General features: G+C 43.4%; 1 protein-coding gene across 7 annotated transcripts in view; it reads right to left on the bottom strand.

Moving 5' to 3' along the window:
* The window catches only part of NRF1 (nuclear respiratory factor 1), a 130,754-nt gene that overhangs the window by 6,556 nt on the left and 99,356 nt on the right, over positions 1–24,842 (bottom strand). For 4 of the 7 annotated variants that reach the window (XM_019959069.2, XM_019959072.2, XM_070788158.1 and 1 more), the window contains 2 exons: positions 23,547–23,671; positions 661–702 (listed from right to left, as the gene is read on the bottom strand). In XM_019959069.2, coding sequence (XP_019814628.1) covers positions 661–702; positions 23,547–23,671 — 167 coding nt within the window. Of the gene's footprint in view, positions 1–660; positions 703–13,076; positions 13,181–23,546; positions 23,672–24,842 lie in introns of those variants that run through there. The other 3 variants (XM_070788161.1, XM_070788162.1, XM_070788159.1) reach the window with 3 other exon arrangements.

Here is a 24,842-nt window from a genome sequence, read left to right as displayed (position 1 = left end):
GGTCCAATCTCTGATAAAAAAGATTTCTAGAGACTAGAAAAAACACAAGGTAGGAAATTATCAGACACATTGCAAGTAAATCCCTAGAACTGAAAAACATGAGTTTCAGATTGAAAAGGCCCCTTAGATACCCAGCAGAACAGAAGAAAAAAGATCTGGATGCTAAGACACAGCTTTGTAAAATTTCAGAACACTAAGGATAAAGCAGAGGTCCCAAAGGATTTGAGAAAGGGTAAAAAAAAAAGTCACATACAAAGAACTGGAAATCATTATTGGATTTCTCAAAAGCAAGCCTGGAGGCTAGATGATGATGGAGCAGTAGCTTCAAACCTCTGAGAGAAAATGCTTTCAGCCTAGAATTCTCTCTCCAGCCCATGAAATGACACCCACGCCAATTAAGTGTGGGGACAGAATAAACACCTCTTCAGACTTGTAAGGGCTGCAAAAGCCGGCTACCCGTGCACACTTTCTTTGGAAGCTCTGAAGGTTGTTCCCCAAAGAAATGAGACAGGAAAACTTAAGAAATAAGTGGCTGTGGGGTCCAGGAGACAGAGAACCCACTGTAGGGATCTTGGGGACAGGAGGAGGGCCCAGGACGGGGGCTGTGCAGTACGTCTGGAGGACACAGGGGATGTGGCATGAGCTTGTGGGATAGAGTACCTCGAGGGGTCTTCCAGAATTGGGTAGAACCGGTGATTACTCCTTAAAAAGTAGAAGAAAAAAAAAAGCAAGGATTAACCATACCCACTCGTCGTGGCAGTGAACAAGTTTTACCTTTATAAAAATTTTATGTTTATAACAATATAAACATAGAAACTGAGTTATTGAAAATTGTGATAATGTCTCAAGAAATAATTAATATGACTATTATTTAGAATAATACACATACATACCAGAAAAAAGAACATGGAGTGTTGCCTCTGGGGTACATATAAATATATATATATATATATATTTTTTTTTTTTTTTAAAGGTCTTTTAGTTCTTTTTGTCATTTAAAACTGTGTATCACTTTGATGAAAATAAAAATTAATTATAAAAAGGGATGTTTTACCAGCATACTTCCTAATGCCAAAAGAAGTATCAAACATAAAATAACATGTCAATTTTACAACGTTAAATTGTATCTAATTGTTTTCCAGGGATAACTGTTGACAGTTTGGAAATAAGTATTTGTTGATGCTTCCCTGGTGGCTCAGACCAATGTAGAAGACCTGGGTTTGATCTTTGGGTTGAGAAGATCCCCTGGAGAAGGGAATGGCTACCCACTCCAGTATTCTGGCCTGGAGAATCCCATGGACAGAGGAGCCTGGAGGGCTACAGTCCGTGGGGTCAAAAAGAGTTGGACACGACTGAGCGACAAACACAATACAACACCGTAACATTTTATGATGCAACCTGAAATGAGGCTAAATGTTCTGTTTTGTAGCGTTTTTAGGATTCCAGGCTTACCCTGCTATGTGTTAATAAGAATGGAAGGCATGGCCCACAGTCCTCACACTGAGATGCTGGGGCCTGAAAGGGGAAGGAGGGGGCCAGCCCATACATCAGCTTCAGAAGGCTGTTGGCTTCAATGTTTTTCACCTAGACCTTTGCAAACAGCTTTCACATCTCTCTAGTCAGTTCCTTTTTCCATTCACTCCTTTCTGCCGCCCAAGTTACCTTTCTGTAACATGTCATTTCCCAAGCTCAAACTTTTCAAATTCCCTGATGCTAGTTAAAAGGTTCCCAAAGCCTATAGTAAAGTTCAAATGTTGGGCCTGGCATTCAGGACTCTTGTGATTTGTCCAGCCTTACTTCCCTTACAGCCTTGATTCCCTGTGCTCTGGGCATCACCCTGGACTATTCTCAATTCTCCAACACATTGGTAACCTTCCTTTCTCTGGGCCTTTGCGCAAGCTGTTTGCTACCTGGAATTCCCTTACTGCCCACACCTTCCCTTTTAAAACCCTCCGCTTGGAAGCCTATCCCAGCTCTAGTCAATACTGAGAGCAGCCTCCTTGGGATTCTCAGTAAGCATTGGACAGTAGGATATAATCTGGTAGGTCTGGCTAATGCATGTAGCTAGGTCTTCCCCATCTACCTAGATTGAGCCCTAGATTGAGGGCTCCTTCAAGGTCAGGCCTGGCTCTGGCTCATGTTTAGTATGAGGTACAAGGTATGCCAAATACTGGCATCAGCACAGCCTCAAGGGCAGCAGGTCAAGGGATTTTATTGCGGGCCCTAACCAACGTGTGGCTGGGCTCTAGTCCCTGGCATCCAGACTGTAGGAATGGGCCTGAGTATATGTGAATATGTGAAGACCAAGACCCCCTTCCATCATCCTAGTGGATCTCCATCATCACTTTCATCCTGTCTTCTGGTCAAAACAGACAAAGTTAATAAAGTAACGTTTTTTGCCAAATGCCCTGTGGCAAAACCAGGACACCTCCAAAGAACCCTCACACTGCTGCTGCTGCTAAGTCGCTTCAGTCATGTCCGACTCTGTGTGACCCCATAGATGGCAGCCCACCAGGCTCCCCCGTCCCTGGGATTCTCCAGGCAAGAACACTGGAGTGGGTTGCCATTTCCTTCTCCAATGTATGAAAGTGAAAAGTGAAAGTGAAGTCACTCAGTCGTGTCTGACTCTGAGCGACCCCACGGACTGTAGCCTACCAGGCTCCTCTGTCCATGGGATTCTCCAGGCAAGAGTACTGCTAGCAAACAGCAACCAAAACCAGAAGCAAATATCAGTCTTATTTCACTGTTCTTGCTTCTGAGACTGATTCAGTTCAAAAGCTCTAAGCTGGGATAACAAGTTACAAACTTTACAAATACACTGAATACTGTGGGACCTTCTTACTGACTACGAGCAACGGTCCTGGGTCAGTGCTGGGATGGAGAGAAACTGGAAGAACTGTTAGAATTAAATCTCTTTCTTACTGGTTTATGATGTGTTTGGGTTACCTATGATGTGGGTCCATGTCCCACACTGTTGTTGAAACACTTTTTAGTATCATGGAAGATTTGCCCTAAAATAAAATGGAAAAGGGTTCAAATGCAGAAATTCAAACTAGCTGACACTGCTATAACCGGAATAATCTTTTGAACACAAACTGATTTTGTTCTCCTCTTTTACAATTCTTCACTGGTTTCCAATGGCCCATGGAATATAAAGTCCAAATCCCTTTGGAGGTATTTCAGCCTTTCACATCAGCCCCTGTCGCTCAGTTAGTTCAGCCTGGTGATACGTGAATTCCAGGAAGGTGAACGACTTGATTGAGGCTCTTTCCACACCTGCCTCCATGGTGTGCACACTTTCTGACTTCTGCCTGGAATGACTGTTGGCTTGTTCCTTGAATGGGCTTCTATTCTTCCTTCAGCTGCAGTCTCTCCTTCTCCTGTCTGAGCTCCTCTTCTCCCAAGGGTCCACAGCACTTTGCACTGGTCTCCATGGAGGAGGTGAGGGTCATATACTTTATCACTGGTTACTTGTCTTATCTCCAGGGAAACTGTAAATTCCTTAAGGGAGAGATGGAATCTCCGTATTTGAGTCCCTAGCAATGAGCAGGTGTTTTCTACACAGTTGAATGAAACCTGCCTTCTGAGATTGCACAGGTGTCTACCTTCCCCCCAACCCCAGGACAGAATGATTGACATGGGTGAGCCTTCAGGTGATTAGGAAGTTTCCAGAAAAAGCAACACAGAAACAACTCCATTCAAAGCTCATCCAAATAAAACCATTTTAAAAGACCTCATATTCTGTACTTCACAGCTTGGGAAGGAGTAAATTTGGCCTTTAACAACTGGGTGATGACTCCCATACAAAGCCATCTCGAGAGTGAATGACTAGTGACAGCGACTTCATATCTAAAAAGCTTCTTGGAGAAATCCCATATACAGGGCATTTCATAACCTCGGATGCCTTGAAATCCAAGGCGTTACTCTCTACACACAGTTTCAGTCTGCCTCCACCTTAAATAAGTGCATTACCATCCCACTGTGAGGGTTTTAGAATCTCACACACACAGCCATTTTGACATGAGATTAGATTAAATCGTCTCAGTGTCTCTGACCTAGCAGCCTTTATGTCCATGGCAAGGAAAGGGGGAGGGGGCTAGAGGCTTGGAAACCCAGCGCGCACTAAATCGGCTGGCTGCCCTTGCAAGAGAGATGATTAAATGCTGAGGTTCAGTAATCAGGCCAGGATTGTCCCTGCATCTGCTCAGCCTGCCCCTGATTAGCCCTAATCTAGAAGGCGTATGTTAATCTCAGCTTGTATTCTAGGTCATTTCGACTGATTAAGCAACAGGAAGCCTTTCCCATTCTACATTAGGGACTTGAAGTTCTCCTTTTTGTTTTTCACAGAGACCCTGCACAACCCTAGTAAGAAAGCTCTCCTGGCATTTGTACAGTGCTTTTCAAAGTCTTCTCACCCCCACTGCACAGCACTCGCTTCCTGCTGAGACTCTGGAGCAGCAGGCAGGGCAGGTATTCTTCCCTTTCACAAATGATAGGCAAGTACTGTTGGGAGAACCATGGACTTACCATAAAAGCACACACTTATAAAAACCTGGAGCTTTTAGTACCCCAATCTCTAGTACCTCATCTTTCAAAGCTGTAAGAAACCATAGAGTTCTTCAGTTTAGAAAATCTAATCCCCCCTTTTCTTTAAATTCCAAAGCATATGGGTAAAAAGTTGATTTAAACAAAACAAAACATGGACTGAGGGAGACTGAGTGACCGAGCCGGTGGTAAGGCAGGGCAGCTGGGAGTCTCTGCAGGTACCGGCAAGCCTTTACCATTGACCACTACAGCCAGTAGGGACCAGGAAGGGAGAGGACAGTCCCTTTTGGGCTCACTGCTGCCTCTCCTCTCAGGCTTCTTGGTAAGGTTTACAGAATTGGCAAAAATGGAAAAAGAGGCCAAAAGAGACTTGGGAACTTCAGGTCCCAGTGCAAGGATTTCCTTGGCCAATAGCAGTCAGCCCCCAAATCCTGGAGGAACTGCTGGCCCCAGAACAGAAAGAGGAGTCCTGACCCTGCTCTATTTTTCTACCAGTTGGGTATCATTCTTGAGCCCAAATGGTCAAACACGCTCCTCCCATCTTAACAAATGGCAATTACATTCTTTTAGTTGCTCAGGCCCAAAACCTGGAAGTCAGGCCATTCTCACGCAATTCATCAGCAAATTTTCTCGTTTCAAAGATAAACCCAGAACCCAGCCGCCATTGGCCGCTGATCCCCTGGGTGAACTCCTATCCTCTCTTGCCTGGACTACGTGTTAGCTTCCCTCCACATTGCCCTGCGTCAGCCCTGGCTCCAATGCACTCTCTGCTCCCCAGACAGAAGCCAGAGGGATCTTCTAAAACTTCCACACGATGGACATGGGGACACACATTCTGAAAATTCAGATATTTGCTTTTCCTTGGTTTCTGCAAAACGGGTTCTGCAGTGCTCTGTCTCTGAACGTGTCACCAGGGGAGGCTTTGTGGTAGACCACGGGCGCCAGCGAGAGTGACTTCAAGGTTAGGGTCACTGCCCTGCACACTCTGGATTCATCATTCCTGAGCTGATCTACTCTATTCCTGGCCTCTTCTGAGGTAATGAATTCATCACTAACCTACCACATGATGAGTCTCTCTCTCACACACACACATGCATATAACTGGAATTTATTTACTGACGGGAATTCATTTATGGCACCCCACTCCAGTACTCTTGCCTGGAAAATCCCATGGACGGAGGAGCCTGGTAGGCTGCAGTCCATGGGTTGATAAGAGTTGGACACGACTGAGCGACTTCACTTTCACTCTTCACTTCTGTGCATTGGAAAAGGAAATGGCAACCCACTCCAGTATTCTTGCCTGGAGAATCCCAAGGACGGGGGAGCCTGGTGGGCTGCCGTCTATGGGGCAGCACAGAATCGGACATGACTTAAGCGACTTAGCAGCAGCAGCAGCGTTTTGAGATCTGATGAATAAGTCTATACATCACAGTTAGCTAAATCTTGAGATACTGTTTGACAACAGCTACTCCAACTCCCCCTGCCTTTTTAGTGGCTCCCTACTAAGGGAAAATAAAGTCCAAATAGCCAATAGATGAGGGATTATATCAGCCTTTCCCACAAATACTCTACCTTATGCCTTCATCACAACTGTACCTGTCTCCTCAGTATACCCTAGCCACCACATGTATTTACTCAGGCAGGTCTCTCTGCCTAGAATTACCCCTGCCAACCTACGTCCTGTTCTTTCCCTGTCTTTCAGGGGTTCCTCCAGACCTAACAGCCTACCGGGTTCTCTCCTTCTGGGGATTTTATTGCTTCACCACTCATTTGGCACCAGATCTGTGCTAACCTGTTCCCAAATAGGTACTGTTTTTCTCTATACAAACACTGCTTACTTAGATCTTGGCAGGACGATGTTCTTGAACAGTGAGCAACTTGAACACAGTAGACGTTAATACCTGAATATGACAATTGATCACATTCTTCATGATTTTCAGAAACTTGATTACGTTCCCCTTAGCTGTGGTCTCTGGCCCGAAGCCTTTTACTCCGCTTTGGAATGAGTACTGTTGTCCCCACAACACTCTTAAGGCAGCAGCCGAGTGCTGTATGGCAGTTCAGTGCATTTGATGTGAAGGTGGAACAGGCGCTTGTATTTCCATTAGCTTCCCAGTCAGAAAGAATCCTGGCTCTGCCACTTACAGGCTTATGAAGTCTCACTTTCCTCCTACATGAAATGGTAATTCCTAATATTCTCAGGGTTGTTGAGAACTAGATGTGCTGACGTGGGTAGAGTCTGGCACAGTGCCTGGTGCACAGTAGGTGAACACTGTCAGCTGCTTTCCCAAATGATTTGGAATGAGAGGTCTGATAAAGCCTGGCTGGGGTCACAGATGTTAGACTACAGCTCTCAGGAAGCAGAAAGGAAAGCAGAGACAGTGCAGATCTCCTTTCAGCTGCGATTTGCTCCTGCCAGGAAGCACATCATTCGCCAAAGGCCTTCAAAGATGTAAAGATTAGAGATAAAAGCCATGAAATCAGGGCAGATGGACTGGAGGGCTGCTTCCTTTCTGAATGCAGCGATGGTCAGCACAGGCACTGGAACCACATGATGACATGTATGCAATAGCTGCTGATTCGGTATAGCAGTAAAGACACAACCTAGGCTAAACCACTAATCAGTATTAAGATCAGGGTCAGTATGATATGATGTCACCATGCCGATAAACTTCTAAACCCCAAAACTAACGGCACACGCTGGAGCCCAGCAGAGCTCAGAGTTGCAAGCCTACTCAGGGTCACCCAGAACCACAGGCTGCCCTCCCCGCACCCCACACCACGACAAGACAGAGCGGACAGACAGCCTGAGGAAGAATGGGCCTTTCATTTGCTCTCACAATCTGGGAAACCTTTGGGAATTGTTGTTTGCTGTAACTGAACCTTTCAGCCCAAAGGCCTTCCTAGTTGGTCATGGAAATATCTTTTAGTTTGGGAAAAAATATTGATGGTTGTGAGAGAAAAGTAGCTAAACAAATTATCAAGTAAACGTAACAGTTGGTGAAAGAGCAATAATTCTTAAAGCTGAAAGGAAAAATTCACCACGTAATACTTTCTGTGGTTTATGCATAAGAAAGTGAACTGTATGTATTAGGAAAATGCTGGCTTAAATGGGGAACCTGTGACTGTGACTGGAAAGGAGAGGAATAAATAAGAAAGTGAAATCATCTATTGTTATTACCTAAGTTACTTCTACAGTTTTTAAAGAGCCATCAAAAATATCTATAAGTGTCCTTAGGGAGGACAGGAAGGAGGGAAGTCCTTTAAAAAATCTTATCTCCAGGCCTGGAAAGAAGTTACATCAGTGCCTGACATCTAAGGAAAGCCACTATTATATGAAGAAAAATAGGCATGGTGTGTCCTGGCATAGAGATGGGAGAACATGATGGAAAACCAGGTAAAGAAGCTAGTAGGCAGGCAGCAGGCAGATAAAGAGGCCGAGAAACACAAACAAGGACCACATGGAAAGAAGACAGATGAGGGCAAGAAAATGAAGGTCATGAAAAGAACAATGATATCAAATGAAAAGGAGAGCCAGGTAACCCTCATAATAGTAAGACAAGGGAGAAACAGAAAAAGCATTTCTCTCTCAGTGGTTCTGTTTCTGCTATATTAGCTGCTCCTGGGACATTTAATCTTCCTTTTCCGTGTTTTTAAAGTCCATGGCTTTTGAGGGCATTTGAGGGATTTATGGATTAAAATATGTATTACATCTGGCAAGTACTGAATATTCTCATGAAGCCAATAGCAGACTCAGAGGTACCCTGGTGTAACAGGCACTTCTCAGCACCCAAGATTTCTCTCCTCTGACCAGACAATCTCAACCTGCTCTTGGAAAAACCACTTTCTGGAATAACTTCCATAGCAGTGGCCTTTTCTGGGTAGGGCAGTTTCACTGTGTCCTTAATCTTGATTTTGCAGACCACAAGAAAATTGTCTTGCCTGCATCCCACAAGCCAAATGTTAAGAGTGAATTCACTTTTACTTTATTAGTGAATGTATTTCAAAACATAATTTGTAGATATAATTTTACTATTCCCTCTTGAAATTACTAGAGTCCCCAGGAACACGAACGAAATCAGGGTTTTGTCCTTTAGTGTTCAGAATCACCATGGGCTACATCCTGGAGACTGAAATCCCAATGGAAGACTGAACAAACTGACTCCGATCCATGCTGTTCTGACCAAGAGGGCTTTAAACCAAAAATGGCAGGAGAGAAAAGTGTTGAAAGCTTGCAGGACATGTAGGTACTCAGGAGGATGTCTGACCAGAAATGTACGGAGAAGGGCGGGAGCAATCCAGTAAAGCTCCAGAGATCACTGGGAGGGGTGGGGAAACACTCCACATCTCCAAGGTCTGTGTAGCAGACAAGGTGTGAACAATACGCAAAGAGTTGGTATTTTTAAACATTAAATGCAGCCCATCTGACAGAAACCTTAGGAGAAAGTTACCAAGCTGTTTACCAAGAGTTTGCAATAGTCGGGTGTAGAAATGGACCAATCAGAAGACCAATAGGTCTTCTTACCTAGAGTTAAGAATGGAGATTTATTTTTCTGTTATTATGTTCAAAATTTTTATTACAGAAAATTTCAAATAGGCACAAAAGGAGAGAGACTAGTGTAAGGACTCCCACCCTCTGTGCCTACCACCCAGCCCTTGCCTCCTCCATCTGAACAAGGACAGACTGAGGCAAAAATCTGCCGAAGGTGCTCTCCTGATTTTTCAATGCCTCACTTAGCCCAATCTTAGAGCATCATTTAGGGGTTTCCCTGATGGCTCAGATGGTAAAGAATCCACTTGTAGGAGACCCAGGCTTGATCCCTCGGTCAGGAAGATCCCCTGGAGAAGGGAATGGCTACCTACTTCAGTATTCCTGCCTGGAGAATTTCATGAACAAAGGAGCCTGGTGGGCTATAGTCCATGGGGTCGCAGAGTCAGACATGACTGAGTGCCTCAGCAAAATTTGCTTTAGACACAGTCAGACACCTAAAGACAGTAGATTAGAGGTGGAAATAAACAGTTAAGGGGTCTGACAATCACAAAGAAAGAAATCTATCTTATAAACTTCATTTAAATTGAGTATTATTCCATCTTTCCTCTGGACTGTAGTTAGCATAACCAAGCTGTTAATGGGGACAAGTTCTTTATAAAAGAATTCCAGCTAATAAAGGCAGAGGAATGATAACACTAGAGAAATCACTAGTTTGAAACTTCTAGTGAAATAATGGATCTACATAATATCATTAATGGTTACTAAAGCCACTGGGGCTTCCCTGATAGCTCACCTAGTAAGGAATCCGCCTGCAATGCAAGAGACCCCGGTTCAATTTCTGGGTTAGGAAGATCCCCTGGAGAAGAGATAAGCTACCCACTCCAGTGTTTTTGGGCTTCCCTGGTGGCTCAAAACCATTAGGTGACCGGGTGATGAGGACTGTAGAATAAAGAAATGCCACCACCCATGTAGGCTGCAGTGCCTGGAAGGGTAGCCTCTTAAGTCTACCCTCCAGCCACTTCCTTCTTTCCACAAAGATGAAGCCCCTGTGGCCTGTTCAGCATCCATTCGCAACAGGCAATTTGCTATACAGAGGTCTGACAATGACACAGAACTTTTCAAAAGCATTGGGCAAAAAGGGCCACCAGAAAGGGCAGCAGCAGGAAGTCTGCTTCCCATGCACACCTGTGCCTGGGGTACAGAGCTGTCTTTGACATCTACCCATGGGGTTTACAAATTCCTTTGGGAAACGTGCCAGCACACTGAGTGCTAATGATGCTCATGATATAAAGGTAGATCTTTATAGTCACCTCTTAGTTGAACCAAAGGAAGGATGGGTCATTTCCTCCACAGTGCCCCCGCTAAACTCTGATTTCATGATGTGCTTTTCTTGTCACAGACTTATTTTCTAATCATGTCTTCTTTAAGCTAACATGAAAACTAATTTGTATTTCTTAAGTATGCAGCAGCTGGGCAGGGGGTGGAGGAGATGGTTCAGGCTTTACCCTGGCTTGCTTAGAGACACTGTCCAAGGATTTAAAATGTGCCATGAGTGATTTGCATGACAGATATTCGGTGTATGGCAACTAAGAATTGACTATATTTACATTTATAAAACCAACAGGGCCATTTCTGTTTCATAGGGCTGCTATGAGGATAAGTAACATTATATTTAAATAATTTAAGTTCTTGAGAAAAGAGATATTGTCTAAATTTGAGGTAGTATGGGTGGCTCACATGGTGAAGAATCTGCCCACAATACAGGAGACCTGGGTTCGATCCCTGGGTTGGGAAGATCCCCTAGAGAAGGGAATAGCAATCCACTCCAGTACTCTTGTCTGGAGAATTCCATGGACAGAGGAGCCTGGTGGGCTACAGGCCATGGAGTCGCAAAGAGTCAGACACGACTGAGCGACTAACATACATACACATCGTTATTTCATAAAGGTTTTCTCCCAGGAGTCAAAGCCACCATGTAGTAGCTAACAGAGACGGACATATGGAAGAAACAAGCTTAAAGGTCTGCCCTTACTCCCCAGACTTGCTGAAAATGGAAGATGCCACCAGCTCAGTGCTCAACCCTCAGGAATATTGTCCACACTCCACATTGTACACAAAATGAACAATCCATATACACACTCTTGGCCCCCAAGTGTTCACATGCCCTCTTGTCAATGAGAAGCTCTGTTTAATGAGAAAAGAATTCTTCAGGCAAACAGTGGGGCTGTGAAAGCTGAAGGAAGGGAAGGCCAGGGAGCAGGTCAGCTATAAGTAGACATTCCAAACATTAAAGTCTTTTCTCATAGTTGCAATACATTTTTAGTATCACTATTATTACTATTTTGTGAGAAGTTGGAGGGGCTGAGGAAAGGACACAAGATTCTTGGAGGAAAAATAATTTTAAGGTGAAAAGACAAAGATCATAGTTAAGAAACACCATTGGAAGCTGATCCAAAAATAATCAGGCAAGTTTCCTTTTCTCCTTCCAGCAAGGCTGAAATATTGGGGTGGCCAAAAAGTTTGTTCAGGTTTTTTCCATAAGTCCAAGGCTCACTTAAGCAGTCAAGACATTTCAGGAGGTTCAGACCAATCTCTACAACAGTCCTGTCCATGAGAACTCACTGTGAAGCAGGGCACAGCGTACCTGTGAGCACCTGACACGTGGCTAGTGTAATTGAGGAGCTGAGTCTTTAATTTTATTTGATTTTAATTAATTTCAGTTTATAAAGGGCTAGAGCAAGGCTCTAAAACCTTCCCAGAGCTTTCAGTGAGCCAACTCCACACCTTAAGCGTGCTTCAACTGCATACACACTGCAGAACATGCTAAGAGTTACTTTTGTTTAGATGGAAACTCAATCTGAAATTAGACACTCTGCATTCACCTAAAATATATTTTCCTGGCATTTCCCTTATTTACATTATAGCTTTTTTCTTTACTGCCCGACCCCATCAACTTATTTTAACATATCCCGCCTCCTGGGTGCCCCGGTGAGAAACTCTGCCAGCACTGGGGAGTACTGCAGTGGAGCTACGCATTAGGGCACTACAAGCAGCAGGGGAGGCTGGGTTGGGCACAGTCAGAGAACTGCTGGCCGCCTTGGTGAGCCAATCTGATAGCAGGTCTTTGTAGTCTCGCTCACAGCAGTGTCTCAGCTTCCATATTGAGACCCCTTCAATGATTCTCAGATCCATTTGCTAGCTTTACAACAGAAAAGATGTTTCTATCAATTTTACTTTTGAAAACCCCATTTAGGCTCTGAAAACCTCTAAATTGGGGCCTTTCTAATAATGAAGATTTGGTATAATTATAATGTCACAGGCAATCGTGCTGACAAAGCAAAACCAGTATGTCTCCTCGCTGGGCCTTTGCTCTCAACTCTGACCAACAGGAGGAGAAAAGAGGCTTTGTCAGGAGCAGATGTACAGTGGGAGGCCCCGGGAAAGCAGATCTGGTGAATGAAGCAGGTGCCACTTAGACATTCACTTTACTGACTCCAACCACAACCTTCCTTTCATTTGATATCCTGCTCTTGGCAGGAGGATGGGGAAAGAGCATCACACAAAGAGGAAGCATGTTTATCCTGTTCAGATTACTGCTCTGCTAGGCTGCTGCTGCTGCTGCTAGGTTCTGCACATTCGCTCTTTATTAAGCAAATGGTAGAGCTGAGAAGTGAATCCCTGTATTTACACAGGTAATCTGAGAGCCAGAAGGGCCCCAAAACCATAGTGGCTGTGATGTGCAGGCTATCAGAGTTAGAAACAGTGTGCTGACATTCCTTCAAAATCTTAATGCAAGCACAAATAAAAAGAGAAAAGTACACTTAACCAAGAACCTTAAAAACTTTCTAAGAATTTCTCCTGTTATGATAATCTAGTTCTTGTGTGAACAGTGATTAATCCCCCTCTTACATGCTTAATTAAAACTGCTTTTTCATCCACATATTGAATAGTAATGATTCCAATTAAACTTGTCCAATTATGGCTCTAGATTTGGTATGCAAAAAAAAAAAAAAAAAAAAAACCCTTTACAGAATATTACCTGCAATGACAGGCACCAAGATTCTGTCTTGGTTACAAGGAGCTGGAATCATCTAAGACCAGAATCTGTCTTTCGAATACAAAGACTCAGAAAGATCTGGGGACCTAAAGGGAAGGAGAATGAAATAACGAAACATGTAACTTGGCCTTGAGGACGCTGGAGGTGGAGAGGATGCCGTGGTCAGTGGTGTCTGTCTGCCAGATGGCGGGTACCTTCTTGGCAATCTCTGCCCTGAAGCCCTGACCTGAGAGTCCTCTGCCCAGAACGCCCCTAACTTGTCAAGTTTCCCCAAGCTGAGAATACCAGACACAGACCAACCTGGCTTCACACGTGTGCTAATTCCCTCTGGGGTCCCAAGGAGCCAACTCTGAAGACATTCAGCTTTCAATGTGAAAAATACCTCAAAGCATCTGAAGGACCTGGCCATGGCTCAGATGAGTACTAAGAATCAAGACCAATGTATAGGGGTCATTTCATTGTAAAGGCCCTACCTTTCTCTGAAGGGCCTCAATTAGTAGCAATTCCTTGTGTAAAATGATGAATGCCTGAGGCCACTCCAGTTTATGATGGTGTAGAGGAGATGACACATCCCCTTTGAACTTGCAGACTCTGCAAGGAGAAAGAGGACTCTAAACATCACAATGATACTTTCTTTTTCTTTGGTTGTGCCATGTAGCTTGTGGGATTTTAGTTCCCTGACCAGGGATTGAACCCAGGCCCTCGGCAGTGAGAGCACTGAGTGCTAACCACTGGACCAGCAGGGAATTCCCCACAGTGACACTTTCAAGAGGCAGTTCTGCTCCTTCGGAATGTATCCACAGGTCAGCATCTTTGCAGGAGACAAAGGTACCAAAGAACACCAAAACTAAAAACTCCTTGAGCTGTATAGGCAATGTCTGATGAGTGACAGAAAAGACTTGGTACTTCTGGAGAACTGGGTCTCAGTTTTGTCTGCCCCAGCATGCCTCAGGAATACAATCTTTGTCTATTAGTGCCAGAGGCTTTCTGAAGCAAGGATTCTCAGTGTGAGATTCACTTCCTTCTTCCAGCTCACTGTACCAGATCCTAAGAATGCATCCCAGAGATGTTATGAGTGAACCCTCTGAAGACTAAATCCCTTCCCATTCAATGTGAGTGTTTAATAACAGTAATAGTAGTAGTAGTAAACAGTTATTGTATGCTCACAATGCCCCCCAAATTAGTGCCATCAATGTATATCTTGGGGGAATGGAGGGGGTGGAGATCAGGGTGTCAAAAAAACTGCTACTTCCCTCTGAGAGCTATTCTGGAAGGCATTTTGGACCTCAGATCATAATGAAGCGGGTGGGGAAGGAGGACAAACCTCTATGGTACAAAAGGGCTGGATGAGTAACATACATGAGACAGAGAACTGTAACCCTCTTTGGATTCTAGAATCAAGAGCGCCATCACACATCTCCACGTTCCCATTTCTCAGAAGCAGCCACGTTTCATTGTGAAATCTGGAATTCATCCAATGCTAATGGCTTCTTTCAGACTGTAACCCACAAGGCTCTGGATATTTCATCCTTTTGGGGGCCATGATAAGTCCATTAGCATACCTGCATTGAAGACGGCTGCAGCTGAGAAGAGGAATTTGCACTTGTGGATCATCCAAGTGGAAATGGGCAAGTGGCCTTGGTTGTGAATACAGGGACCAGAAAGTGAGTCTAGGTGTCGCCACTGCTTCCTGTCTCCGATTTTCCTGCTCAGGACTCTGCAGTGCACAAAAATAGGCCAGCTCTTCTTGCCACCCTCTGCCCAGCTGTTTACTGGCTGCGGATTACTGGAGTCACGTGGCAGGTTTTTTTTAGCAAAGCTCTGCTGTCTCTGAGCTGAGAAGGTCGCTGGAGGAGGCTTGTGATGCACTTCTGCTGCCCTCCCCTGTGCAGGGTGGCACAACCTGCCAGAAGGCCACAGTGCTTTTGCTGCGGTCTTCAGAGCAGCACTGTCCAGCAGTGGTGGGGATGCTGCGTATCTGTGTCCTTTAGTAGTCACTAGTTGCATGTGGCGATTTAAACTTGAATGTGAATAAATTAAAATTAAATAAAAAAACTAGCACCTCAGGTCACATATGGCTAACTGAGCACTTTGTGGCTAGTGTGACTGAATAACTGAATTTTTAATTTTATTCAACTTCCATTTAAATTCAAACAGCCACATATAGCTAGTAGCTACCGTACGGGGCACTTTATTTTAACAAATTTTTGGCTGCACCATGCAGCTTGAGGGATCTTAGTTCCCTGACCAGGGATTCAGTCTGGGCACTGGCAATGACAGGTCGAGTCCTAACCACTGGATCGCCAGGGAATTCCCAGGATATAACGTTAGATCTTGGATTTTGACTCCATTTACTTGTTTGCTTCTGTTAAGACTCATCATGACACTGATTTCTAAAGTGAGCAACACATGGCTATGACCATTCCTCAAAACAAGTCTGAAAAACGTGAGCCACACCAAGTAACAGTTTGATCAGATACAGTAAAGATGATGATTTTCATCTGTTTTATACCGTCTTTAGTTTCTTGGTTGAGTGGATTGGCAAAATGGAGTGAAGTGGGGCGAAAGGAGCCCACAGAGGCAGTACAGAGTCCTGGAGATCTGGGTTTGGTTTCACCGTTCAGCAGCTGAGTGACCCTGGGCGAGTCCTAGTGTAGCTGCCTCTACAAAACAAGCTATAAGCTCTGTTCTACCCACCTTCCTGGGTGAAGGGAGGTCAGTGTAGAGTACTTACTTAGTCAACTGCAAGGTGCAGTGGTAGGGCTAGTAGTAGGAGTGTTGATTAAAAAAAAAAAAGAAAAGGAAAGAAGGTAGGAAGAAAAGAAAAAGATGAAGGCCCTAAATAATAATGTTTAATGCACACTGTCAAAAGGCAAATAAGGAGTGAAACTGAAATAGTTATTCTCCCAGTATAACATCTACCAACATGTTTCCCAGAATGAAGATGAATCATCTTAGCAGAAACGTTCAGTTCAGTCACTCAGTTGTGTCTGATTCTTTGTGACCCGATGAATCGCAGCATGCCAGGCCTCCCTGTCCATCACCAACTCCCGGAGTTCACTCAGACTCACATCCATCGAGTTGGTGATGCCATCCAGCCATCTCATCCTCTGTTGTCCCCTTCTCCTCCTGCCCCCAATCCCTCCCAGCATCAGAGTCTTTTCCAATGAGTCAACTCTTCGCATGAGGTGGCCAAAGTATTAGAGTTTCAGCTTTAGCATTAGTCCTTCCAAAGAACACCCAGGACTGATCTCCTTTAGGATGGACTGGTTGGACCTCCTTGCAGTCCAAGGGACTCAAAGAATCTTCTCCAACACCACAGTTCAAAAGCATCAATTCTTCAGTGCTCAGCTTTCTTCACAGTCCAACTCTCACATCCATACATGACCACTGGAAAAACCATAGCCTTGACTAGACAGAGAAATGTTAGCTGACTTAAATGGGGAAGCCCCTCTCTGCAGACAGTGTTTCTCAGGGTGGCCCTTGGAGGACACTGCGCAGGGTCCCACTCTGAACTCTGCCCTGGCTGCCGCATTCCCCGGTGTGGCACCAGCTTCCCAGGCAGCCCCAGTTCATGGGCTCAGCCTCACCGTTCTTTCTGAGCCACAGCTCAGAGCTCTCCTTATCTGTCCTAAGAAGTGATCGTCCCGGGTCTCTGAGTATGTCCCACACTCCCTCCATTTAAAGAAAGACTTGTGATTCTGAAGGGGAAAACAGCTGTATGACAGATGAATCTTCCTGTACTTTTTCTCACAGAACAGGTAATGCCTTGGCTTGGTCTGACTGACACCATCCTAACATCTTAGCTTCCCCTCAGGTCTCCCTGTCAGTGGAAAAGAGGGCCATTTACTTTACAGGATGGTGGCCTGAAAACCCACAGCTCCTGCTCTCAGGGGGCTTGCAGCCTGAGGCTCTCTCCTCACACACACAACCCTGGGGCTCAGGGGCTCACTGCTTCCAATCTAGGAGGCACTGAACTCCCCACTTTTTCATTAAAGGTACAGACAGTCTCACAGTGTCAAAGTAACAACAGTTATTTTAAAGCTATTATCACGCTTTATGGTGACTGAATATGCACATTTACAGTAAAACTTTACTTAATACAGTTTACTTATTTAAAGTTTAAAATATTGAGGCAAAGAGTGATTTAGTGCACACAAGAATAGCATATCCGCATCTTTTGGAGGCTGCAACATTGACATATTCCCTAAGTCAATTAATACTTACATCTTCACTGACTCTTCTGGGAACAAGTCCATATATTAATGGGTCCAGAAAACGAGGACCATAGGAAAAGGGAGGTGAGATGTATTCTATAGTTTATCAAGATGAGCACTGGCACTTTATCTCTTACTCTTAAAGATGAGCTGGAACAAAAGGACACGCTGCAAATAATAATGGATGATGGTGGTGGTGATAATACAGAAAAAGTGAGGAAAAAACTCACCCTTTGTGATGGAAGCTGAAATGCTGCTGGAAGAGAACAGCAGCCCTGGACCAAGGAAGGTGATATAACCAATTGCAGGAGCCATTAAACAACGTCACCTTCAATTTCCTTCACTCAAGGTTATAAAAATACTCCCATATATTCCCATTTTTACAGTATTCAACTCTGGACCATAAACCCTTCAACTGTGTAAGGTAAGCACTGGGACCTGTCCTACAGACAGGAAAGCTGGGTCTACTGAACAGTACTGTGCGCTCTGCACCACTTAATGTATTTGGGGGGATGCTTGAGAAGAAACTGATGCTGGCAGCTAATAATAATTTCACATTTATGAATGATGGATCTATGTGCCAAGCACCATGCTAAGTACTTCACAGGAATCTCTTTGTTTATTCAATGCTCCCGACTACCTCATGGTAGTAGTATCCTCCTAACTATACAGCTAAGGCTTAAGGAACGTGCCTGAGAGCACAGAGCTCGGCAGTGGTACAGCTTTCAGAGGACCCACCTAGACCTGAAGGTCCTCCCACCTCCCCGCCCTTCCTTTCATTCTCCATGCCACACCAGATACCCTCCGTGACCCTAGCCACAGTTTCTATGGTAGAGGTTCTTCATCTCGGTGGGGGGTGGGGAAATGGGAGCTCTCTCTGATCTACTTGCACTTCTGATCAAAGCTGCAGATTCCAGATAAATCTAAAACTTTTGTGCAGAATTTTTCGCGATCCACAGATCCAAGTTAAGAATACCCTAAAGGTTTCTATAATACACATAAAGCAGGTTTCTACAGAAAGTTAACACACACATGTTGCCTGCTGCAGGTCCAGCTGGGCTGATCTCTTTATAGTAAGTACAGGATGACCTGCTAGATAGGAATGTGTGTTCTAATCTCTCATGCAAGGACCCCACTCAAAAGTCCTGCTCTCCCTTATCTGAACTCTATGTTACTGTCCTCATCCATCTACTCTTTTATCCCCTTTGCTAAAAATGCCAATTAAAAAAAAAAGTATTCCAGTGATCACGGTTGAGATTAAATTCAACTGGGAAAACACATGCATATTTTTAAAAGTTTTTAAAAAGGCTAAAGAAAAACAAGGAGGTGAAAAAGTGATGACATGGTCAATGTGAAAGGAAGATCAAGGTTTTTTCCTCAAAGAATTTGAAAACTGATTTAGTGTGATCTGGCAGTTGGAATGGATAGTAGAATGTACATTTGTTTATAGTGCAGCAAGACTGAGCGGGGTCTTCAGGTTGTAGGAAACTATGTTGATGAATCTGGGGCAAGAGTCAACATTAGCAAGGCTGTTGCCAGGGCCAGGCCAGAACAAAGAGGGGCATGTGGTACTGAAGAGAAATGAGAAGGGCTGCTCCTCTGTGTGTAATGTAAATGCCTTGTAACAACCAGCTTCAGTGTTCAGAAGACCAGCCCTCCAGCCTACTTCTCCATGCCCCACTTCAGGGCATGGGGAAGGCAGCTGTCTCAGGAAGGACAGCACAGGCAGGGGACAGTCTCTGGGTGCCGGATAGTAGAGATGTATTTTATGAACACTTTGGGGAATGAAATCAAGGGCTGGACGCAGAGCCAAAGGGAAGGCTGCAGTGAGCAGGAGGGGAAGCAGTGGGCCAGTCAACTTGCTCCAGGCAGAAATGTACACCCCCCCAAGCTCTTTCCCACATTCCCCAACCGTACCACCTTGGTCTCTGTTTCCCTGGAGACAGGTGGGGAGACTGAAAGAGCCCGGGCACATACTGAAGGGCAGCAGGAGGGCTTGGGCAGAGGATTCTGAGGAAACAACTCTTCACCTGAGTTTACTTCCTCCTGACCATGATCTATGTCTCCCTAAACAAGCTCCGCTCATTCTAAACAGCACCCACCCAGGAATCCCCTGGTGGTCCAGAGGTTAGGACCCTGAGCGTTCACTGCTGGGCCCAGGTTTGCTCCCTGGTCAGGGAGCTAAGATTCACATTCTTACATAATGCCATACACCAAAAGAAATTCAAGATATTTTATAGTATTTAAAATAAAAATTGAATCCATAGAACTGGAATGTAATTAGATATTGATCTGATTTGGGTCAAAGAGAAACAAGGAAACAAAACTAAAAGTAACAGAAGTGAAATAAAAATAAACTGGGAAAGCTTGCAACACACACAATAAAGGGATTATATCTTTCTCCTACTGATTTGGAGAAACTCTTTATATATTAAAGACCTCAGTAGAAAAATGGGTGAAGAACACAAATAGACAAATACTAAAATATGTATGTGTAGATAAAAACATGGAGAAAAGAGTAAAAATATCTTTCACTAATATTAAAAAAATGCAAATTAAATAAAATTCAACTTATTGCCTACCAAATAGGTATACACATACAAAGTAAATTATGCTAATATCTAATGTTGGTGAGGAGTAACTAAGTGGGTTCTAAACAGTTCTGTTGGAAGTATTAGGAAGGATAAGCTATGTAGAGAGCAAAGATTCATAGGTGTGGGCAAGATTTTGTACCAAGATGAACACTATTATTCATGTTGTAAAAAATTACCAATAACCTAAATTATTGACAATAGGGGACTGATTATTATGATGGATAATATGATGATATATTAGCAAGTATTAAAGTGATCTTTTCAAAAAACATTTAGCCAGATGAAAGTGGTTAAGATATTTCAAAACAAGTTATAAAATAGTACAACATGATCCTAATTAGATTAAAAAAGTTATGAATGGGGTGGGGGAGGCTATATTTTAAAAAACTCAACAAAAACAAAACCAAAACAAACCCTCAAAAAACATTCTGTGTAGCGTGATCATAGATGAGCTTTATTCAACCCCCCCATCCCCCGCAAGAAAATGCTATGCTCCCCTTTTTTCCTGTGATATTATTAGAAAAGTGCCAACCATTTTAGAAAACACTGATCCTTTCTAAGCAACTCTGGTAAGAAGCTTGATGGACAATAGTTGAAGCAGATGATTCCCATTACCATTACTGATTAACCATGAACTTCAGTTATTTGTTTTGTTTTTTCCCCCATCTAGATTTTTGTCATTTTGTTGTTGTTGTTGAAACAGGGAGGAAGATAAAAGATCTGAAGTGGTCCTGAAGTCCATTATTATTAGCAAAGGGGGTTCTAGGGTACAGAGGATGGTAGAGAGAAAGGAAACCAATGGGCAATTCAAAATTGTACAACCTCTTAAGGTGCGCTGTGGGGGTAAAGCAAGGGATAACTGTTAAAAAGAAGGAAAAGAAAAAGGCAAGGAAAGAACTCAACCAGAGCCCTTTCCCAGCCTTACACATTTTGAAGAGAAAGGCACCTGTGAAAACCTTTTAACTGCACCAAATCATGAAACACCATCATAAAAGACAAAAGACTCATTTATAACTATTTAAAATGAGAGAACACAAATGAAATAGAGTAATGCTAGTGCTTGAGTAGTCCCTTTAGTGTTGGGGTGGGACAGGATCCAGAAAAAAGGAGAAGGCTTCAGGTACAAGGTCTTTGTCAGGTCTGCCTTGATGCCACTGACCTACACTGCCCTGGCTGTCTCGCGCTGGTTACTGTGCTCTAGCAAGTTTCATACGCAGTGGTCCTCCATCCCTGGTGGTTCCATCCTAGAAGACGCTGAAATTCTTGCTTCAGGCCTGAACAGGCCAATATCCACACTGTTCTTATAAGAGTCATCTGCTAGTAGGATTTTTATTTAAGTCATGCTCTGGAATCTGGGATGTATTTTTTTTCTCCCCAGTTATGTCTGTTACCAAATAGCAACTTGTTCTGCTATCATCTGGTTCTTCCTGATAATTCTTGATAATAAATTGGGTCTACTGGCAGATACCATAAGCTTGTCATCACAGAAGTGACAAACAATGCCAACATGACACAATCTGAAATAATGATGAAAAAAGAACCCTTAAAAGTCCAGACAGACAAATTAGTTGGTTAAATGAGAATAATTTGGTTCCAAGTCCCAGAGTAAATCCTACAGCACTCTGGGTAAAAATGTTAGAAGACAGAAGAAGGTGTATCAGAATTACTTGGGTCATATCCAACATTTGATTCATCTTCTGAATTGCCAAGGTATAGATGGCATGATGTGAGCCTTTGTCTAATATTAGTAGGATGTGGCACAACTCAATGGTCTGATTTGATGGCTGAGTAGACATATCTACTTGGCGGGAGACCCAGAGAGTTCTTACACTTACCTATTAACTCCTCTATCTGAAAAGGTGAGCCTAGGGAGGAGACAGAACTACAAAGCAGTCTCTTCTTGCTCAGACAGGTCAAGACCATTAGAAGGGATAACAAAGTCTCCCATCAAATCCACACTGGGAAGTATTTTCAGCAGTTTCATAGTGAAAAGGGATAGTTCCCAGGTGGTACTAGTGGTAAAGAGCTTGCCTGACAATGCAGGAGATGTAAGTGATGTGGGTTTGATCCCTGGGTTAGGAAGATCCCCTAGAGGAAATGGCAACCCACTCCAGTATTCTTGTCTGGAGAATCCCATGGACAGAGGAGCCTGGTGAGATATAGTCCATAGGGTCACAAAGAGTTGGACGCGACTTAGCATGCATGCACGCATAGTGAGTAACAGTAATTGCAATTCAGAATGTGACATAATCAGATATCCCATCCTTCTCCATTTAAGGTAGATGAGGACTCAGATATGGAACAGAAAAAGAAAAGAAAACAAGAGTAGGATTCTAGCTAAAGAGGGAGGATTTCCTTAATTCAAACTATGGTTCATTTCATCCTGAATACACACGGCTGTAAGATGCCCTTTACTTTGCAGTGCTCTGGTCAAGATCAACTCTATCTCTATTTGGGTTAGTTCACAAAAGCCCCTAGCCCTACAGAAAAAGCAGGCTGTCATTGTAATATGTTTGTTTGTTTGTCTGTATGAAGAAAATGATGCTCAGAAGCCACACGGTTCTTTACATTTCCTATTGTTCTCTGGAAGACCGAAGTGCTTTCTTCTCCCCACTTTTGAAGAATGATGCAGCATTTTGTCTTTCTTCAAAGACTTTTCCACTAACATATTATTCTGTTCTTAGGAATCTATCCTTCAAAAAGTGCCAAGGGCTTTTCTTTTAGCCACTCATGCCACTAAGGAATTGTCTGCCTAAATAAAAGTATGTTATTATTATCCTCTTTCTAGGACTTTAAACTACAGATCTCCAACAACCATAGAGTAGTTAATTTGTCCTACTTAAACATTATATGTACATTTTAAACGCTCAATAAACAGTTGCACAGAGTCTCACAGAGCAGGGCTGGTCCTCCTGTTGACCAGACTTCTGAGGCACTTTCCCAGGCAGCCCAGTTTTGATAACTGACTCCCAAAGCCTGCTGAAATGGATTCAGAGAGCTGCACTGGAGCTGGAAATCCCTGTCAACGTATTTCTATGAACTTTATCTCTTTTGTTTATTCAGGATAGCACCAATATCCAGAAAATCAAAGAGCTGGGAAAGAAGGGCAGAGTAGTGGCATGTTATTGGCTCAGTCCAGAGGTCTTTGGTGAGGCCGCACTGAACAAGAAGCAGAACGCATAGCATCAACCAGAAAAGCGCCTTTATCACAGCCTGCTGGCTGACCTTGATATGAGATGGTGCTACCTTTCTCAAGATGGTCAGAACACTCTTTGTTACCCCAATGCACTCGCCCACAAGAGAGTCTCTGCTCTACTAAAGGACACTCCTCTACACCATGGGATAAAAAGGAGAAAAATTTTAAATCCTTCTCAGCAAGTCCTGTCACAGCAAACAGTTACTTCTCAAATAAGCCATTCAGTTAGGTAGCCACTATTTTGACTCCTTCCTCCCCCACAGGAAACCCAAAGTCTCCTACTAGGGAAAGAAATCAGAGGCTCCTAGAATTTTTCTAGGTATCAACTGCCTACCAATATAAACTCAAAGTTCATCTTCATTCTGAAGGGCTTGTTGTCAGTCATGTCATGAAGGTTTCGGTGGAAACAGGGAAGAAGTTCGATAAAATATTCATGCTGTCTTACCATTAGCATCTTGGACTCCAGTAAGTGCTCCGACAGCTGCTGCGGTTTCCCCAGACAGGACGATCTGTCCCCCCCCTTGCAAGGTGGCCTCGGCCAGGGTGGCGACAGCATGGGCGGCAGCTTCGCTGTGGGTACAGGAACAGGAGGGGGATGTGTGAGGCGAAGGAGAACAGTGCTGCAGCAAGACAAACCAACTTCCAACCCTTCCTAGGATGGCTCCCTGACTCCATGTTTGAGAGCCTCCCAGCAAACAAGGGATTCCAGTGTTACTGAGAGAACCAGAGCAATTTTTAAATGATAATAGTAAATAGCTAGAGAAATGCCAAGTCTTTCATACTTATACAGCTAGAGTGAGGCTTTTCTTTAAACCTAGCAAATGGGTGTTTGAGGACAGACGGCACTCCTTCCCAGTCTCTTTTTTATCAGTATCAACAGAGTGCTTGCAAGTCACAGTGGGAGCTCTGATACAAAGTCACAATGCAAAAGCCATTTTGGTTGTGGATCACAAGGTTTTCTTTTTCTCTTTTCTCTTACACAAGGAGGACCATCTGAAACTGCCCTTTTATGGCCAAGCATGGATGATAATATGAGGAGTCAGAAACCTGGTTTTTTTAATTCAATTAATATTAAATAACAACTGTTCAATACTCTATAGTAACATATATGAGAAAAGAATCTAAAAAAGAATAGGTATATGTGTAACTAAATCATTTTGCTGTACACCTGAAATTAACACAACATTGTAAATCAATTATACTCCAATATAAAACAAAAAAATTAAAATATTCATAAAAATATATTAAATAATAACAACTTGATTTACATCCATGATTCCAAATACAGAGTAATGGTTGACTGGTATCTTGCAAAGTTCACTCCTTCCTTTTGCCTCATGTATATGTAGGCAACACTAAATTAACACTTAAAAGTTTAAATTATCATTATAAGCCCAAACTCCTTGATTCAAAACTTAATAAATAAATCTTCCTTCACTGCAAAGCAAACACTTTGTAGAACAGAAAGATATTAGCCATCTCTTTACACGCTATTCTAACAGTTTGTATCCCATTTTTCTTTTCTTTACTATATACATAAATATTCATTTTTACTGATTCTGTGATGATACAAACTATAAAATGTATTATTACTGTTTTATGTGCCAATAAAAAAGAAAAGTTCCTGTGAATTCCCTGGTGGTTCCCCTGGTCAGAGAACTAAGGTCCCCAAGCCACGTGGTGTGGCCAAAAAAAAAGTTCCTGACAATTGTAATCATAAGATTATAGTTTACCATCCAAA

Source organism: Bos indicus, chromosome 4, assembly GCF_029378745.1.
Source record: "Bos indicus isolate NIAB-ARS_2022 breed Sahiwal x Tharparkar chromosome 4, NIAB-ARS_B.indTharparkar_mat_pri_1.0, whole genome shotgun sequence".
Classification (NCBI taxonomy): Eukaryota; Metazoa; Chordata; class Mammalia; order Artiodactyla; family Bovidae; genus Bos; species Bos indicus.
Note: the sequence above shows the minus strand (reverse complement) of the source record. Positions and strands in the feature narration are given on the sequence as shown.